At 30.9% G+C, this 20,139-nt stretch overlaps 1 protein-coding gene across 1 annotated transcript in view; it reads left to right on the forward strand.

Annotated features, from left to right (window-relative positions):
* The first annotated feature begins 649 nt into the window (after positions 1-649).
* Positions 650-20,139, forward strand: part of LOC129962625 (neuromedin-K receptor-like) — a 92,717-nt gene continuing 73,227 nt past the window's right edge. The window contains exon 1 of the mRNA XM_056076478.1: positions 650-1,390. Coding sequence (XP_055932453.1) covers positions 650-1,390 — 741 coding nt within the window. The remainder of the gene's footprint in view (positions 1,391-20,139) is intronic.

Here is a 20,139-nt window from a genome sequence, read left to right on the forward strand (position 1 = left end):
ACTAAGTTATAATCTGTAATAACATTTTGTTTCTTTCTTTAACAGGTATCCAGACTTCATCCAGAGTGCTAAGTGAAACAAGTGACTCTTGACTTCTTGAAAATGCATTTCTGTTACTTCTTTGTTGGAAAAAATATTGATTCTCGATTGTTAGGATCAAACAGGTTGTTCAAGTGATTAAAGTGCTATCCGTAAGACATTTTTCTCATCATTGTAGACATTGAAATATACTTTATTTAATTATTTTATTACATTAATTAGTTAAATTATTTTATTAGATTAATTTTATTTATTTATTATTTAATTTTATTAATTTCCATTAATGAATAATTTCCATCATCTGTAAACACTATAAATGATCAGGAATTTTAATGTGGTGCTCGTTCCGATCAACGTACTTCATGCTATACGTGTCCTTTATATAATGAAATAAAAAAAAAACTATCTAAATCTTTACTCAATTATTCTCGAGCAAAACATTTTCTGATGATTATGTGAATATTATTTTAACCTATTGGGAAGCAGTTTATGAGACAGTCATATAATAAAGTGTAAGGTATTTACATCACGGCAAGTTAGTACAAGAATTGATTTTAAGGACTGTAAAGTTTTCATTCTGAAAAATTTGGCAATGAATCTGAACATAACAATGAAGAGCCAAGGTGAAGAGGAGTCCACTTCACCTAATGGCACTTACATATCAATTGATATATATGAGGTGCCCACTCCGCTGGTGATATTCCTTTCTTGTTGCTATGGAACAATATCACTGGTGTCAGTTGTGGGTAATTTATTGGTGCTTCTCATAGTAGCTATTAGTCGCCGAATGAGAACAGTCACCAATTATTACATCGCCAACTTGGCAACTGCTGACATAGTAATCGGGCTGTTTGCCATCCCATTCCACTTCCAGGCTGCTCTGCTTCAGAGATGGGTCCTGCCTCCCTTCATGTGCGCTTTCTGCCCATTCATCCAAGTGATGTCAGTGAACGTCAGCGTGTTCTCCTTGGCTGCTATTGCAGTTGACCGCTATCGGGCTGTCATGTATCCGATCAAAGCCAAAACAGCCAAAGGAAGCGCCAAGTGGGCCATTCTATTCATATGGATTTTAGGATCCCTGATCGGAGTTCCATATGCCATAGCATTGAGAGTGACAATGATGTTTGATCCAGAGACTGGAGATTACACTAAACCATTCTGCCAGAACGTGGGAATTCCTGTGTTTTGGTGGAAAGTGTACGGCTATACTTTGGTATGTCTCCAGTATGTAGTGCCACTAAGTGTCATCACTTTGGTATATGCCATCATCGGTATGAAGCTGAAGGCTGCACCGATTCCAGGAAATAGCGAAGGCGAAAGAGACAACGCAGTTTTGAGGAACAGAAAGAAGGTAAGAAGAATTCTTTTTGTGTTTGGTTTAGGCTTATAATAAATTTGATTACTGTGTAATGTTTTAATCATTAATTAAGAAGTTTTGAATTGTATAGAAAATTTTAAAAAACAATTACAGTCCGAAGAAATGCACACACTAAGGGAGACAATTTTTTCCATAGAAATTCATGTAAAATAAGAAATGCGTTCCATTCCGAAAAAAAAAATACTCAAACAAATTTGTAATTTATACTGCATGCTTTTATTTACAAGAAAATTTTCTAAAGACATTTGTCTTTGGCTATGCTTCAAAATTTGGCGAAAATGAGACACAGCATTATTGTTAAAGGAATTTATAGCGCGCATAACTATTTTTTTTTATCTTATGACATAACATAAGAACAACATAAGAGGCAATAATTTCCAATGCTTTCAGCATCTCCCTTATTTCACTGGAAGCTTGTTGTTCTTTTACATCTATTATATCTTCTCCTCCTGACCAAATTTTTTCCCACTTCTTTTTGCTATGACTCAGACTGCAGTTTCACGAGTTTTTCAGTAATTTTGGTTATATTCTTCCCCAATCTCAACGATGTTATTGCTATCCAACTCAAGTCCGAAAATCTTGGTAAGGAACAAAAGTTATCGATTAAGGTAAACATTTACTCAAACTCCTCGGAGACGCGTTCGACAACGCTATCCAACCAAAGCTTATACCATGTAAGTCTAAAGGTTCTGTTTGAATAAACACTCAACAAAGACTGATACAGATCAATTCAGCATGTGACATCATTGTCTCCTGACTAGTTGTTCTGCGAAACATTGCTCGTTAAGAGATTAACTTTTTTACATTTTGTCCCTCTCATATACGAATTACTCGTTATGTAAGTTCTCGTCAAGCGAGGCTTCAGTGTATTAAACTACTGTTATTAAATTTTCCAGCTGAAGAGACCTCCGAAATATTTTACAAAATATAATTCTGTAAAATATTTTTACAAATTAATTTTGTACTTAGACAATAACAAAAATGATTTCAGTATATTTTGATTCAAGAATATGTTGACAGAGAGAAAACGAAACAGAATCAAAATTCTGATTTTGCAAAAACTATCAAATTATTTTTTTAAGAACATGAGTATTTAGTCTGCTTTAAACATAAAATACGAATACTGGACGTTATCAATACTTTTTAAACTAAGCAAAATTCTCAAACTGCAACCCTCAAGTGTTCATTATATTCTTACAAAGAAGAGATCAATAAGAATATATGAAATTTTTAACTAGTGGCGTAAAAAAAATAACCTCTTGGAAAATTAAAAACGATAACAAATCTGTTAATGTCTTTAAAAGAGAGAAAGGATTTTCATGTTTCTTCTTCAAAATATTAGCTTTAAAAGATATATTTTATACTTTCTTTTTTCTGGTATCAAAAGTTTCAAATCTAATAAGTTTCTATTACTAAACATTCCATTTAGCTAGATTTGAGTCTTGTCTAAAAATAATGTATATTTCTTCATTTAAGTGATTAAAAATCGATTACTGGTTAAAAGACTTTAAACACGAAGGTTAAGTACATTTAGAAGCCACCTGACCTTAAAATAAAACATTCGTGAGCTCTTTTACTTCTGATCGAATGCCGAATTTGCGAAAACTTAATTGTTTAAACAAGTGAAACGAAAACGATCAGCGACACGGAAAAATGAAAATTTAAAAAGACTAAACAAGGTAAAATATTTGTTTCTTTAAAAATTGAATGGAAACAAATTTCTATATTTGTGCAGAAACTTTTAATGTTCTTTATCTTAATGTTGATATTTCATCTTAAAATTAATGAAGCAATGATAAGATTTAATTCATCATCATTAGCATTTGAAGTTCAAGAAACTAATGGAAATGTAAATTGAATTAATTAGCAAAGCAAAATAAAACAATCATAAATTAAGGCTAAGAGAAAATACACATTTTTACGACAAGAATAGAAATAATTTTAAGAAATTTCGTTATTATTCCCTTCCAAGAAGCAAAATTCAACGGATTCTTTAGTTCAAGATAATTTGTTTGTATTGATTTTCTGCAAGAATTATTTACAGCATTTTAAAGATTCTAAATAAAACCCGAAACTGATTGCTTGCAACGATATTAAATTTAATGAAAGTGTAAGATCACGAAAGAGAGATTGCATAAAAGATTGAGCTCCAACTTTAACGACAATCTCCATGCGACATCTTAATTTAGTCATTCTTCTTGTCAAATTTTTCAGAATTTAGAACTAAAGATCGAATTTATCTCATGTTGAAGAGAACTTTGGAAATTCAGTGGAGTTCTGCAAATTGCGGAGCAGCATTATAAAGAACATGAATTATCAAACCTCTTAAAGCAATTTAAATTACATTTCTAATTTGTAATTAACCATAGCGCAAGGGAGATTCTTTATTTTTTTAACTGTCAGCTTATTATTCATATAGTTAACATAAAATATTGTCATTTGCTTTTCGAGATTTCTATATTCGCTTTCTTCTTTCTTTTTTTTTTTTTTAGAAATTAGTTTTGGCTTAGAGCGGAGATAGATCTATCAAAACTTTCTAAAAATTCCATAAATTTTGTTTAATAATTTTTTTCGTTTTATAAAATCACAAAATTCTGTTTTTTTATTGAATTTATCTATACAATTGAGTCTATCTATCTATCTATCTATATATATATTCAAAATTAATTTCGAAATGAGTTCTGGCATTTGCAGAAATATTAAAATCTTCAAGATCTTTCATCAGTTTTGCCCTCAGACACTAAAAAAGAAAGCAAACTGACGTTGAGAAAAAGAAAAAAAATGTTTTTTGAGAGAAATATAATTTGAAAAGTAATTTTGAAATTGATATTGACGCATAACGAAAATATAATTAAAACCCACATAAAATTCAAGCACTTTTACTCGATTGTTATTCGCCGGTTTAAAAATAACCAAGCACGCAAATCAATCAATCAAATATATAGCTATATCGCTAACTGCTGGTGAAAGTATAAAAGAAATAGCTGGTAAGGTCTCGGCTTGTGAGCAGTAGGGTTTCAGGTTCGTGAGCCGATTTCACCGAAGAACCGTCGCTTAAGGGGGTCTGTTGCACGTTAAATCCGTCAGACCAAACGTCATCCTGATGGTGTGGTGCGGTGTGGAGAGGGAGGTGCCATCTCAGGTGTCGTCCTCGTCATCTGACCGCGGTTCAAAATTACGAGGTCCGTCCCAAAATAGCCCTAGTGTTGCTTTACAACGGGACGTTAATATAACTAAACTAAACTAAAGCTACTATGGCACATAATTCTGGCTATGCAAATGAACCATATTCATTTCTAGGCCTATTGGATAATTTCTAAAAGATTGTGAAAAAAAACAACAATAGTAAACTTTCGACGAATTGGCCGATAGTACTCTTCATTTTGGATCTGAAAGATATATATATATATATATATATATATATATATATATATATATATATATATATATATATATATATATATATATATATATATATATATAACCAATCTAAAGTAAGAATAGTTTGAAAACGAAACAAAACAGTTTCGAAATCGCAATTAAAAATTATTACTTATTCAATCTAAAGTAAGAATAGTTTGAAAACGAAACAAAACAGTTTCGAAATCGCAATTAAAAATTATTACTTATTCAATCTAAAACCTGAAAAGGAAAGAAACTTCATAGTATTTAGAGAGCACAACTGCAGCTACTTCTAAAACACAGATGAATTGATAGAAAAGTATTAAAATCAAGTTAATAGGAAAATCAAATAAACCAAAAAAATATTAAACCAAATAAAAAAGAATCCGGCCTGAAGACTTTTTCAAGGGTCACCCTCAGGCAGGGATTCAAAGAAAGGGATTTTTTCTGTGAGGAAATCCAGACAAAGGTCTAATAATGATTCCTCGTGACCCGAAAATCCCCTGAAATTAGGCCCAAGAGATATACCATTTTAACAGAAAGGAAAATACAAAACAACAAATTAGAAGGAAATAACCACTACAAAGTAAAAATACAATAACAAAAATAACAATATAGACAAAAATATCATAAAATAGCACTACCGGGAAAACGAAAAGGCAAGAACTTACCATCCCTTTTATCGTATATATACGATAAAAGGGATGAATTCAACTTTATAATAACAAAACTATGTAACTACCATTCCAATCTAAACTCTAAAATTTTCAAAGATCTAATTTTCTCACAAGTTAACAGGATCAAAAGGGTTTGCAATAATAAAAATTCCTATATTGAAGCATCAAACAACCTCATTAAAAATTTAATTAAAAATGAATTTCCTAGAAATTACTGTAATGTCAATTTTTTAATTAAACAAGGTATGGTTTGGGATTAAACCTTTGGCTTAAATAAAAATAGATCTTTCCTTGCATATTAGATCACTCAATAGATGGCGCTGGGAGCCTACAATTTCTTACCTAATTTACCGTTAGTGTATATTAAAAAGCGGGGATCACAATCGATAGCTTAAAATTTCCTTGACTGCTGATGGTAAGTACTTGTCTTTTCGTTTTCCCGGTAGTGCTATTTTATGATATTTTTGTTTATATTGTTATTTTTGTTATTGTATTTTTACTTTGTAGTGGTTATTTCCTTCTAATTTGTTGTTTTGTATTTTCCTTTCTGTTAAAATGGTATATCTCTTGGGCCTAATTTCAGGGGATTTTCGGGTCACGAGGAACTTGATTTTAATACTTATATATATATATATATATATATATATATATATATATATATATATATATATATATATATATATATATATATATATATATATATATATATATATATATATATATATATATCTGTAATGCCATAAAGGTTGGGTTCTACCAGTAATCCATGTAAATTAAGTCATACAAGAAGGTTGACACAAAACGTTTGCTACGGTTATACATTGACACTCCAAATCCATGAAAAATCTTATAATACTTAAAAAGTATGTAATGCTGATTTATGACCTAATGTGATTTGAAATACAAATGAAATCAAAGGGCAGTATGATGCTCATCATTTCTGGAAAATGATTTCTATTGCAAGGCAATTTCCAGTGAGGGTTGAGCATATTATTCACAGGTGTTTTTAAATAATGCATATTTTGCATTTATCCATCTTCTGAAATTTTTATTGGGGGCCGAAGTGGCCTGGTTTTAAGGTCTCAGCTTCGGACCGGGAGGGGTTCAGGCTCGAGACCTGTTTCCACCGCCGCGTAAGCGGGTCAGGCACACGCCAAATCCTTTCGGGCCAAAAACCCTCCCGCCGGTTTGGCGTGGTGTGGAAGCTTGGAGTAGGGGAGACAGTTCACTTGTCATCCTCGTCATCTGACCTGGTTCAAAATTACGAGGTTTGACGCAAAAAAGCTCTAATGTTGCTTTAAAACGGGGTTAATATAACTTAACTAAACCGACATTTTTATTAGCATTGTTACATGATAATAGAATATACATCCAGGAATCAGTAGCTTGATGTATTTTTGGTGCTAGAGATAAGAAGGCAAAGAACACTGATGATTTCTTCAGGATTCCTAAATAAGTTGCTATGCTTATATTTAATATTAAGCATATGCATAGTCTATAAATATATTAAATGATAGACGTTTTAATTATTTTTATTATTTTAAATATTTTACCTTTTTTTATCTAATGTTCAATTATTTATTCTTCTGAAATATATTGCTTTTTAAGCTCATTATCAAGGGAAAAAGTTTTTTGTAAAGTTTAAACAAAATTTAGTAAATTTAATAACTAATATTTATTTCGGGAAATAGAGTATTATCATCAAGAATAGAATCAAAATTTAAATTAATAAATTATTAACGGATAGTTAACTTCGGAAAATAAAATATTAATATTGAAATTACAATTGTCCAAAAACTTTAATGCTTTAACATCTCTGAAAAAGATTTAAAATTTATTTCAAAATTTCCTCTTTACTTGAAACAAATGAATTTAAATTAAAATATTTATTAAAAGTTCATGATTTCCTAGAATTACGATAATTGACCTGCAAAATTCTTATTTAATTTTATAAGGATTGATTTATTTAACATTATTCAATTATTTAAATATACGCAATTTGATTTTTACTTGATCTGAAAATTGAATTTTAATAAATTTAATAAACTCTGTTTCGGAGAATAATTCATTTTCTGGAATTAAATTAATTTAATCAAGAAATAAGAATAAAGTTCCAATTTTACTTCCCAGTTTCAAAAACTTATTTGGGGAATTTTAAGGAAATTTCTCATTAAATAAACGAAATGATATCTTAATTACTTTTCTCCAATTTAACTCATTTCAATAACAGCAATATCAAATTCACTATCTGAAAAGATATAAACAATACTATTTAGACAGCAAGCAGCTCGGGCCTTTTATTTTATTTATTTTCTGGGTTAAGGCTCAATAAGTGAAGTTTTAATTAGCTCTACAAGTTAATTATTAAAAAGAATTGTATTCTTGGGATGTTTATAAAACTTTATTTAAAGCATTGATATATATTCTGGAAAGAGGAATAGCGGTACAAACAGAAGGAAAGTGTAAATATAAACTATTTAAAAACAGGTGAAAACGCTTTTGAAAATTAAATAAAGCTCTTTATTTATATTATATAGGACTTTGTTAATATTCCTAATACTAATCCGAAATAAATGTACGTTCTAAATTATTTTTTGTCTTTGTAATTCATTTTATGTACTGACCAAGAGCAGAATAGTTGTGATGTTATATTCTTTTAATTTAATTATTTTCGTTACACGATATGGAATGAATTAGAATAATGCCCTAAACTATAAATTAGATATGCCGGCGTCCTGGCATAGGGGTAGCGCGTTTTCTCCGAGATCTGGGCGTCCAGGGTTCGAGTCTCGGTTCGGGCATGGTTTTTCCGTTGTTCTATCTGTGAGAGTGTGAATGTGACCTCCTGTAAAAAGGGATTGTGCAAGCGAATGCGTGATGTGTGAGTAGCAAAGTCGTACTCTTGGCCCTTGTTGGCGCTACTATAAAAACAAAAGACTCTCTCCCACCGGCTTAAAATCGCTTTCTTCGTAACAGCGGGCTTGTCCATGGCAAGTGCCATAAGAAACAACATAAATTATATATAAATATAATGATATCTCTTAACACTAGGTTTGCCATCGGTTGGCATATACTTATTTCTACGAAAGGGGTCAAAATGACCCCCTTCGGTATTTAGAAAAAGTATATATTGACGATATATTATGAAGTTAAAGTAGAAAAAACTTTAATATTTTCAATTATTTGTTGACGTGTGGTGTGATGAAAAGGCAGTTCCTCTGTGTTTATTTTCTAATCTAGGTCTTCAAGACCATCTATTCTGCTACCAAAACATTGACTCACACGTCTTCTTATTAACAAACTATAATAGCTTCTATCTGACTGACTTTCGGCTTCGTCTTCTTGCTTCTTATAAACACATTTCTTTATTATACACCTACTTATTTCTATATTCATACCTATATCTATGTGCGTCCCTATCAAGCTGTCGTATATTTAAATATAAATGCATGTATTCTCAACAATATTTATTCGAATAGTCAAAATGACCCCTTCTATAAAAGTAGGTATACCATAGACATTTCTCTGAAAAAAAAAGATAATATTGCAATTATATAAGTGTATGTAAAAATTAATTAAAATATTCACATAAAATATGGCAATAATTATCTAAAAGAAAATGAACGAAAACTTTTTTCAGAGGGCTCAAAATGACCCCTTGGTAAATCTAGTGTTAATTTAAATTCCAATTATTTTCATAACTTTTATCTTAAATTAGTCTATGGTAATTTCATTGGTAATTAGTCTATGGTAAGTTATTTCTTGATCCAACTTTCACTTTTTTATTTAATTAATTCTACATACGATAATTTTAGCATTTTTCTCACACTCAGAGCGAAGGAGTCCTCTATTCTTACAGTATTCTTTTAAAGATACCTAAGACTCTTTTGCCTAAATAGACACGCGGCAAAGAAATTCTAATCATAGCTTCATCGTAAAATCACTGAACTGATAAATTTCCGTCTCTTTTGCTCTTTTGTCGCGATACAGACCGACGCGACGCCTATCGCTTTTTCTTGGTACGAAAATTAAGACACCCTTCGGGTAATAATTTAAAATTAAAATTTCTAAGGATTCTTCTTTTCATCCACGTGCCTGTAAATTATGTTTACTTATATATACTATAGAATATATTTAATTTTAATATATTGCGAAGCCATATTACTTCAATTTTTTTTTTCGCCCTTGAACTACGTGGCAAAATGTAAAAGAGTAAGAACAGAAAGTTTAATAACATTTTAAAATTGGATGATTTGAATATTTTAAAGAGACAGTGGACTATATAAATGTACATAATGTAATGTAATGCATTATAAATGTACTTTTTAATAAAATCAATATTTGAAAGGCCCAGAGAAAAAAATGTATATTCCAATTCTTTTTCTCAAAATAATGCTCCAAATAGATTTATGCATTTTTGAAATGCTCCAGCAACTTCATTTTTGAGGAAATTAAATAAAAATTGACATTGAAGATTTCGGTTAAACATGAAAAGAAATTTGCATTTTATGTTTCGAAATCGTTTGGATAACTGAAAGTCGATTTTAGTTCACACAAATATAAAAATCAGTGTGTTCGCATAGAAATATCCCCCCCCCCCAAAAAAAAAAATTTTAATTGGAATTTCAAACTTATACCCAATTTTTTTTCCCAAATAAATTTACATTTGGTAATAAAGAAAAAATAATGAAAAAAATTAAAAATTAAAATGCCTGGAATATTTTAAAATATCAAAAAATGATATATATTTTTTAATTTTTAACTAGTATATTCTGTTTTAAAGATTTTTTTAAAGATATTTTAATACATATGCAAGAAAATTTCATAACCTTAAGTAAATAATTCGAATAAGTTCCTAATGCAATCCACTTAACACATTGTGGTCAGAAAAACTGAGGCGATCAATAAAAAGTGATACAAACAATGAAAAACACTAAAGAATACAAACGCTGAATGATGCACAATCTAGGTTTGTATTTGGACAATGCATTGCCATTCCACTTATCCTGAATATTTAAATAGAAAACATTAATTATTGATAGGAGATAAAATTGTTTTTTTCATTGATAAACAACATAAATAAATAATCTATTTGATTAAACGGGCATTCAAGAGATGATAAATGGAAAAACAAAAGAATCAGTTCTATTCTGCTAACTATTGCAATGAAGAATCTTTCTCTGGTGAAGAAAATACAACAATTCTGAAAATAAATATTATTTCCTCGTGAAAGACAATAAGTCTATTCTCCATTCTGTCAGAATGGAAGGTATCACAGCTGACAATTCCGATTCGGCCGAAGGCATATGGGAAAATCTGAATGACTGGACACAGCGACAGCACTGGCCGGAACAAAGGTTGAATCCAAAGGGCAATTACCGGCTAAGACGCAACCCATCCCTTAGGAAGCACATCTCATTATCGATAGGGAGGAGCCATTCTACGATATTTCTGTACTAACCAGGGTGGCAAGAATTAAACATTATTACGGAAGCTACTCATCTCCATATCTACGGTACCCCCCCGGGGGGGAAAGGATGGGAGTTATTCAAAATTTTGTTCAATTCTAGCTGAAGTCATGCGAATGACAACGCAGAATGCCACTAAGCATTCCCATATAATACCAGGTTTCAATAGTATAGAGTAAGCAATCAGAAAGATCAAGATTGAAGACAATAAAACAACTCCTTCACTTTATAGTCTTCCCGATCATCGCATAGTAGAATTATCCCTCTGGGAGGATTAGTAAGGCTGAGTTAGCATTGTTGGTATGGCGTTAGATTCGTATTTCTTGGGTTGTGAGTTCGAATCTCGCTGCAGGAAGACTTTCCATGTATACGGTGACTGGTGCACATATAAATGTGTCGTAGCCACAAAGTCCTACGAGACAATACTCCTGGGGTTACTGTATCAGAGGTGATCGTTCTTTGAGCCAGGTCTAAAATACGACCTGTAGATAAGTGAGTGAATAAAGTTCGCGCAGTGAAAAGGGTTGTGACGCCTGAGTAGCTAAAACATACTCCTGGCCTTAGAGGGAGCTGTTGAAACAAGAGACGTTCGGTTTAAAATCGCTGACTTTATCAGTGGGCTTATTTATGACTCCATAAGGAACAACAACAGACGATCTACTTTGATCTATCCATTCACCAATAAATTCTGAGTTCCTTTGGCAATAAATACTTAATTATATTGAGAATAAATATTGATTTTAAGAATGAATCAATGAAAAGTTACTTATCAAGTTTCAAGAAGATAAGTGCAGAATTGATTTTATTAATAGAAGATATTGCAATCTTATATTTCAGTATAAATTTAATTGGTTTGATTTCTTAATTAAGTAGTCACTTACTTTTTTTTACTTTGCCAAAGTTTACATTCTTCAATGAGATGGCCAAACCTTCGCATTGTATTACCACATTACCATCTACCGTCTTTACCAAACAGTCTTCATTCGTCACCAAAAGTTCTAAATATCCCGTATCCTGATTTTATTACTGGATACAGAATGGAAAGTAGAGAATGTGAAAGGGGTAAAAGTACTTCAGAGGGTACTGTGAATCCTCTCCGGTGTCATTTTTTAATATCCCCTAAGAACACGATTTCGTAGAGATGGAATTACCAAGATGGAAAAATAGGGAAGCCATTTCATGGATTTTCAATTTCAGTCCATTTGAATGACTTTGGCATTCTTTGCAACAGTATAGACTGGGCTAGTAAGTCAAGTCTATACTGTTGAAATATTATAGCTACTAGTCTCTACTAGACAAGTAGCTATATTTGTACACTTTGTAAAGTTTTAGTCGCACCTCTAATAATAATTTCGCACCTCTGGCGCATAATGAGCTGGTGCTCCATCCTGCTGGAACCACATTACTCGCCGGATACGAGGGGGAACATCTGTCATCATTTCTGGCAGCAACTGTTGCAGAAAGGTAAGATATTTTTTTCCATCCAGGCGTACTGGCAGAAGATAAGGTCCAAGTAGATGATCATTAGATACAAGCGTTTAAAATTTAACCCACTGAACGCGGTTAAATTTGCTCCACTTAACCGCTCCAGATGGTTTCAATTTTGCGCTCAAAATTTCAGTTAAAGTCTAAGCTTTAGTAAACATTTAACAAAATAAAAAAAAAAATACTGGTAAAAAGTAGTTGTTCGGTACTCCAAAGTCTAGAGCGCCCTCTATCGGCATTTTTTAAACTTTGTCTTAAAATTTTTTTTAAAAAGAAAATACTAATTTAAAGAATGATTTTAGCGAAAACCGCAAATGAATCGATCCATTTTTCCGTTTTTTATCATCATTTGAAATTTAGGGTCCTAAACATTGATGAAGCCTATCTCCTTCGGAAGACGTTTGGGACACTTGGTTTCCTATTTACTATTACTCGTCTTGATGTGTACTATCACCCCTTAAAGTTACTCCCAGAATTTATGAAACGCCCTGTATATATATATAAGCATTTTAAAACAGATATAATTTCTCATTTTATATTTCATTTTTTCATTTAACTATATTTTTTGATATTTATAATTTGCTGGTTGCTTTTGTAATTTTGTCTTTATTTTTATAACTTTACTTCTTTTATTTCATAGTTAACTAGCCAAGATGTCTTAAAAATGTTTTCTCTTCTCAAATTGTATTGTTTTCATTTTCATTTCATGATATCCTATCGACTACAAGAGGAAGAAGATCTGTAACATTTTGCTTAACATCGAATACTGTATAGTCTTCATAACTGAAAAAATTAATTACATTTCTGGAGAACGCAAAACAGTTTAAAAGATACATAATTTATGTCGGCTACAGCTGCCAAAAATTTGCGCATTTCATATTCATCCAAATTTGCATAAAAGACAATAAATAATAAAAATATATATATATCATTGACAAAAATATAACGTAAATTTATTTATTCACCTAAACCGTTCCTGCTTTTATAATTTATGCTTCATTTTATTGCTTCAAATGAAAATGCTGTACCGTTTTTGTCCGATCGTGAGGAAAATGTAAACTAATATTATTCATTCTCTTCGCCAGCAGAAAATAAATATATATGTATATAAATAATGATATTTTTTAAATTTAACTTAAATCTTAATTTATTTCCTAATTTTTTTTATCTTAATTTAGCCCATTTAAAATTTTTCTAAAACGCTTTTTTATTTTTTTGATCTGATTCTCACTTTTTTATATAATTAATTCTAATACGCGCTTAATGAAACTGCTGCTTTCGTGGTTCCCAAACCAGGAACAATAAGATAAAAATCCCTAGCATTCACACATACTTTTCAAAGATACCTTAAATTAACTTCCCTAAATCGACAATGGCAATGAAATCCCTACCAGAATTTTATAGTAAAATCAATGAAGGGAAAATTTTTCGTTTTTTATCATTGTATCGCGAGTTTAGTTTAGTTTAGCTATATTAACGTCCCGTTTGAAGCAAAACTAGGGTTATTTTGGGACGGACCCCGTAATTTTGAACCGCGGTCAGATGACGAGGACGACACCTGAGATGGCACCCCCCTCTCCACACCACACCACACCAGCGGGAGGACGCTTGGTCATAACGGATTTAACGTGCAACTGACCGCTTTACACGACGTTTCTTCGGTGGAATCGGGTCTCGAACCTGAAACCCTCCGGTTCCGAAGCCGAGACCTTACCACCAGGCGACCGTGACCCTTTATGATTGTAGAGAGGTTATTTATGACTAGGATATTTCTTCATCCTAGCGACGAGTAGAATTTTTCAAGCAGCATGAACGTCAGAGAAAAATTAGTTAAACTGGAGATAAGTGTTCTTCTTAAAACAGGATCTCTTTTTCCAATGACAAAATTGAACTACTCGTCCTTATACATTTTAAACTAAGTTTCTAAATCTCGTATTTTCCTTCTCGGATTTTATATTTTTTAGCCGTTTCCGTTTTTATAAAGGTTCATTTTCTTTCGCGATGTAGACTGACATATTTCTTTACAAAATGACTATTCTCTTCATAATATGGTTATTCACTACATAATATTCCATATTCATAATATGACTCCCATTATGAATCGAAGTTAAAATTTCATGAATGTGGTAACATTAATAACAAACGAAATTAAAACGTTAATTATTCTCTCTCTCTCTCTGTCTCTCTCTCTCTCTCTATATATATATATATATATATACACATTAAAAAATTATATATATATATATTAAAAAAAGTATCTCACGAAGGGAAAAATGCATAACGAAAGATATACCATTGTCTCTCTGTAGGTGTGAAATACCGGATTTTAACTATAACATCCAGTAACAAGCAAAAATATGTGAAAAGATATTGGAAGCGTTTGTGAGGATTGCTTAACGATAGAAGAAATTATATTTGAAATTAAATGATGTAAAATAAAAAGCAGTTAAAATAAAAAAAAATTAAAATTAAAGATGAGTGGAAAATATTACGAAGAAAAATTATTATTATTTTCAATTTTTGTATTTTTTAAAAAATAAAATGTGACTGGAAATAATTATGAAGAAAAACGATTATTATTTGGGATTTTTGAATTTTTATAAAAATAAAACGAGGACTCAATTAATTATGGAGGAAAAATATAATTAATTGGGACCTTTAAATACTGGCTAAAAAAATATATTTTCCCAAGACTCAAATAATGAGATATTCGGTGACCTTTACGCAGTTTATAATTGCATCAACATCCCGCTTGTATGTAATAATTTCCTCATATGTTAAAGCCATTTGTTAAAGGTTTAAAAATATAAACGAGGATTATTGATTGTGAAGTTATCGATTAACAGTTTGATTTAATTTATAAACTCAGTTTCTTTTGTTTGCATATTTTATTAATTCGTATGAAATGAATTCTAATGAGTTGATTTATTATAGTGTTTTTGTAAATTTTGTAGGAGATAATAGAATTTCAGAAGATATTTTTCTATTAAAGCTAAATTAGAATTCGTTTTTTTTTCTTCTTTTTTTTGACAGAAGCATCAATTTTTAAATTTTGTTCTTCTATAGTTAGATCTTTTAATATTATGAGGGTCATGATAGTTGCTGGCTTTGATTAGTTTTAGCTCGTAAGGGTAAATATTTTGGCTAAGAAAGTAAAAATCTTGAAGGAGAAATATAATAAAATAGTTTATTTATGTTATTCCCTTTGTTTACACAAACTTTAGAATTATAACATTATAAACCATAAAATTAATAGAACTCGGACACTTTTGTGCTTTGCTTACACCGCAGATACGTCAGTTATTAAAATGAAGTAAATACAATAAACTATTGTGGGGAATCACTTGTGTGGGTTGTAATTAGAATGTTGAATTCGAGCCTGACCACAACGCCCATTGTGAGCTTACTATTTTTTTTTAAAACTAGAACGGTATTTGATTCTTACAGAAAATTTCAATAAACTAATGTATAGCTTTATTAGTAGAGAAAAAATGTCATTGAAACAAAAGGTGGGCTTACTTCTTGTAAATAACTTTTATATCTTCAGGATAAGCAAAACTTAAAAGTGTTTTATAGTCAAACGATTCTTATAAGGTGGTGCAAGATTTTCTCTAATTCAAAAGAATATTTGGTTTGGAAATCACCATATAAATTTGACTCTGATTTTTGTTGTTTACAGATGTCTGATGACTTGCGCTGTCGCAGTATATACAGGCGCTATGATTGAGTCCTAATTACCATCACCGGCCATGATATAACCCTTCCCGTAGGAAACACGATCTGTTATCGGTAAAGAGTAGCCAACACCACACCATTTCTGAATCCAATAGAGAACTAGAATCAGCAAACCATACCGGGAGTTTCTCATTCTTGTATTTAATGATGCCCCACCCCAGAGGAAAGCATCTACATTAAGGCCACATTATAAAGTTCTTCTGCTGTTTCCGCAACATGGGACATATATCATCAACAATTCAAAATGTGCCTCTTTCATTTTTTAATAATTTTAATATTCTGCATACAAATGAGAGCACATTTTTTATTATTTTCTAGCACTACTTCTCAAATATATCTTAAATATTCAATTTTAGAATCCCCTCCTCTTTTATAAAATCAAAGAAAAAAGTCGATCAATCAAACTGAACAACAATAAATATGATTAGTGAATTCTATTTGGATCTTGTTATTAATACAGAAAAATACTTGTATGAAATTTTTTTTATTTTACTGAATAATTTTACGTTTCAGAAACGAATGGCTTCATTTAAATTTGGGATAAAATAAAATAAATCCTTCTAAATTTTTGAACATAAGTAAGAATTTTAGAACGTTTATAGATGAATGTAAAAGAAGATTAATTAATTAAGACTAATGTAGAAGAGGACTAATTAGTATTTTTAAATTATGGAGCCGTATGAAAATTTAATTTTTTAAAACTTCGTATAATCAATTTCCACAGAAAGAATATTTTCATACAACTTATTATATTTAATAAATCTTTGAAATCAAGATTCCGTGATAATCTTCATTTTATCACGGAATCTTCATTCAAAAATTGAATCACGGAAAATTCATATATTGAATAGTTTAAAACCCACTTTATACTTGGCATGTGGGCTCTAAACACGCTTTATCTTAATGATGAAATTAATTTAAGCAAATGTGTTCAATTGTTTAATGAGTTATTTCATGGAATGATGTCCTATATCTCTTCATATTGTCTAATTAAATACCTGAATTGAAGCATAGTTTATATTAAATTTTGTACAATTTGAAATAATATTATTCTGAAATACATTAACAGATGATGTCAGTGGTATGGAATAAAAGTAATTATTTCAAGCGATGATATAACTGATTATTTCAATGATAATTAAATTCTGAGAATATCAAAAGAGTGTATTGTGATAGATAATATTCACAAATATATACAAATTCTGGTTAATCCAAAGTTAGAAAAATTGGGAAGGAATGTTGTAGATGTTATTTTCTTTGATTTAAAATATTCCTATAAGAATGGAAAGCAATTTATAATTTATATAGGAGCATTAATTATGTTACGTAATAATTATATAAGTGCTTAATGTTCATTACAGATTGCATTTTTTCTCAAATTAATTTATTAAGTAACCTGTTTTAGTTATATTAACATTTATAATTATTTCTGTATGCTCCCATTTATCTCAGAAAGTATGGAGAGGTTAACACATATTTTGGCTTCTGATTACACTAAAAAACTGATTTGAGTTTAGTTAAGTTATATTAAGATCTCGTTTTAAAACAATACTAGGGCTATTTTGTTGAAGATCACATAATTTTGAACCGCGGTCAGATAACAAGGACGACACCTGACACGCCTCTCCTAACTTTCACACCACACCAGCGGGATGATCTTTGGCCCCAACGGATTTAACATGCCCCAGGCTTGCTTACATAACGGTTATACGGTGGAAACGGGTCTCGAATCTGAAACCCTCCGATTCCGAAGCCGAGACCTTACCACCAGGCCACAGCGACCTTAATGAATCGATTTGAAGAGAATATATTTGTTACGTAAAGAACTACTTATTAACACCGATTTTATCTTAAAAGCCGATCCAAAAAACTCTATTTTTTTACTGCTTTTTAATAAAAATATACTCAATTTTATGGAATATATCGAATGCATATTTCATGGAATATATAGAATGCCTATTTTATGGAATATATAAAATTCATATTTCATGGAATATGTAGAATGCATATTTCATGGAATATGTAAAATGCATATTTCATGGAATATGTACAATGCATATAGAATGTAGAATGGAATATGTACAATGCATATAGAATGTAGAATGGAATATGTACAATGCATATAGAATGTAGAATGGAATATGTACAATGCATATTTCATGGACTGCTGCATAGAATGTAGAATGCATATTTCATGGAATGTAGAATGCATATTTCATGGATCATGAACAATGCATATAGAATGTAGAATGGAATATGTACAATGCATATAGAATGTAGAATGGAATATGTACAATGCATATAGAATGTAGAATGGAATATGTACAATGCATATAGAATGTAGAATGGAATATGTACAATGCATATTTCATGGACTGCTGCATAGAATGTAGAATGCATATTTCATGGAATGTAGAATGCATATTTCATGGAATGTAGAATGCATATTTCATGGAATGTAGAATGCATATTTCATGGAATGTAGAATGCATATTTCATGGATCATGAACAATGCATATAGAATGTAGAATGGAATATGTACAATGCATATTTCATGGACTGCTGCATAGAATGTAGAATGCATATTTCATGGAATGTAGAATGCATATTTCATGGAATGTAGAATGCATATTTCATGGAATGTAGAATGCATATTTCATGGAATGTAGAATGCATATTTCATGGAATGTAGAATGCATATTGCATGGAATGTAGAATGCATATTTCATGGATCATGAACAATGCATATAGAATGTAGAATGGAATATGTACAATGCATATTTCATGGACTGCTGCATAGAATGTAGAATGCATATTTCATGATATATGTACAATGCATATTTCATGGACTGCTGCATAGAATGTAGAATGCATATTTCATGATATATGTACAATGCATATTTCATGGACTGCTGCATAGAATGTAGAATGCATATTTCATGGAATATGTACAATGCATATTTCATGGATTGCTGCATAGAATGTAGAATGCATATTTTATGGAATATATGGAATGCCTGTTTCATGAAATATATAGAATGCATATTTCATGGAATATATTAAATTCATATTTCATGGATTATATACAACGGATATTTCATGGAATATGTAGTATGCATATTTTATGGTATATATAGAATGCATATTTCATGGAATATATCGAATGCATATAAGCTATCATAACTATATAATAACTTCGTTTTGGAGTATTTTATGAAAATTCTATTTCTTGATATGTAGGGAAAAGTAAGAAAATGAACCTTTATAAAAACGGAAACGGCTAAAAAATATAAAATCCGAGAAGGAAAATACGAGATTTAGAAACTTAGTTTAAAATGTATAAGGACGAGTAGTTCAATTTTGTCATTGGAAAAAGAGATCCTGTTTTAAGAAGAACACTTATCTCCAGTTTAACTAATTTTTCTCTGACGTTCATGCTGCTTGAAAAATTCTACTCGTCGCTAGGATGAAGAAATATCCTAGTCATAAATAACCTCTCTACAATCATAAAGGGTCACGGTCGCCTGGTGGTAAGGTCTCGGCTTGTGAGCCGTAGGGCTTCAGGTTCGAGACCCGATTCCACCGAAGAACCGTCGTGTAAGGGGATCTGTTGCACGTTAAATCCGTCATGCCAAACGCTCTCCCACTGGTATGGTGTGGTGTGACTTGGAGAGAGGGTGCAGCTCGGGTGTCGTCCTCGTCATCTGACCACGGTTCAAAATTACGAGGTCCGTCCCAAAATAGCCCTAGTGTTGCTTTACAAGGGGACGTTAATATAATATAACTAAACTAAACTAAACACAATCATAAATTAACATCAACCACCAAAATAAATTTTGATTTGATCAAATTGCTTCTCTTCAAACATATATTTGGTTACTCTTTCATCATTCCCTCAGATGCACAAATAATGATCACTCATATTGGTACTTTCAACATAATCGATCAAAATATA

Source organism: Argiope bruennichi, chromosome 1 (genome assembly GCF_947563725.1).
Source record: "Argiope bruennichi chromosome 1, qqArgBrue1.1, whole genome shotgun sequence".
NCBI classification, from domain to species: Eukaryota; Metazoa; Arthropoda; class Arachnida; order Araneae; family Araneidae; genus Argiope; species Argiope bruennichi.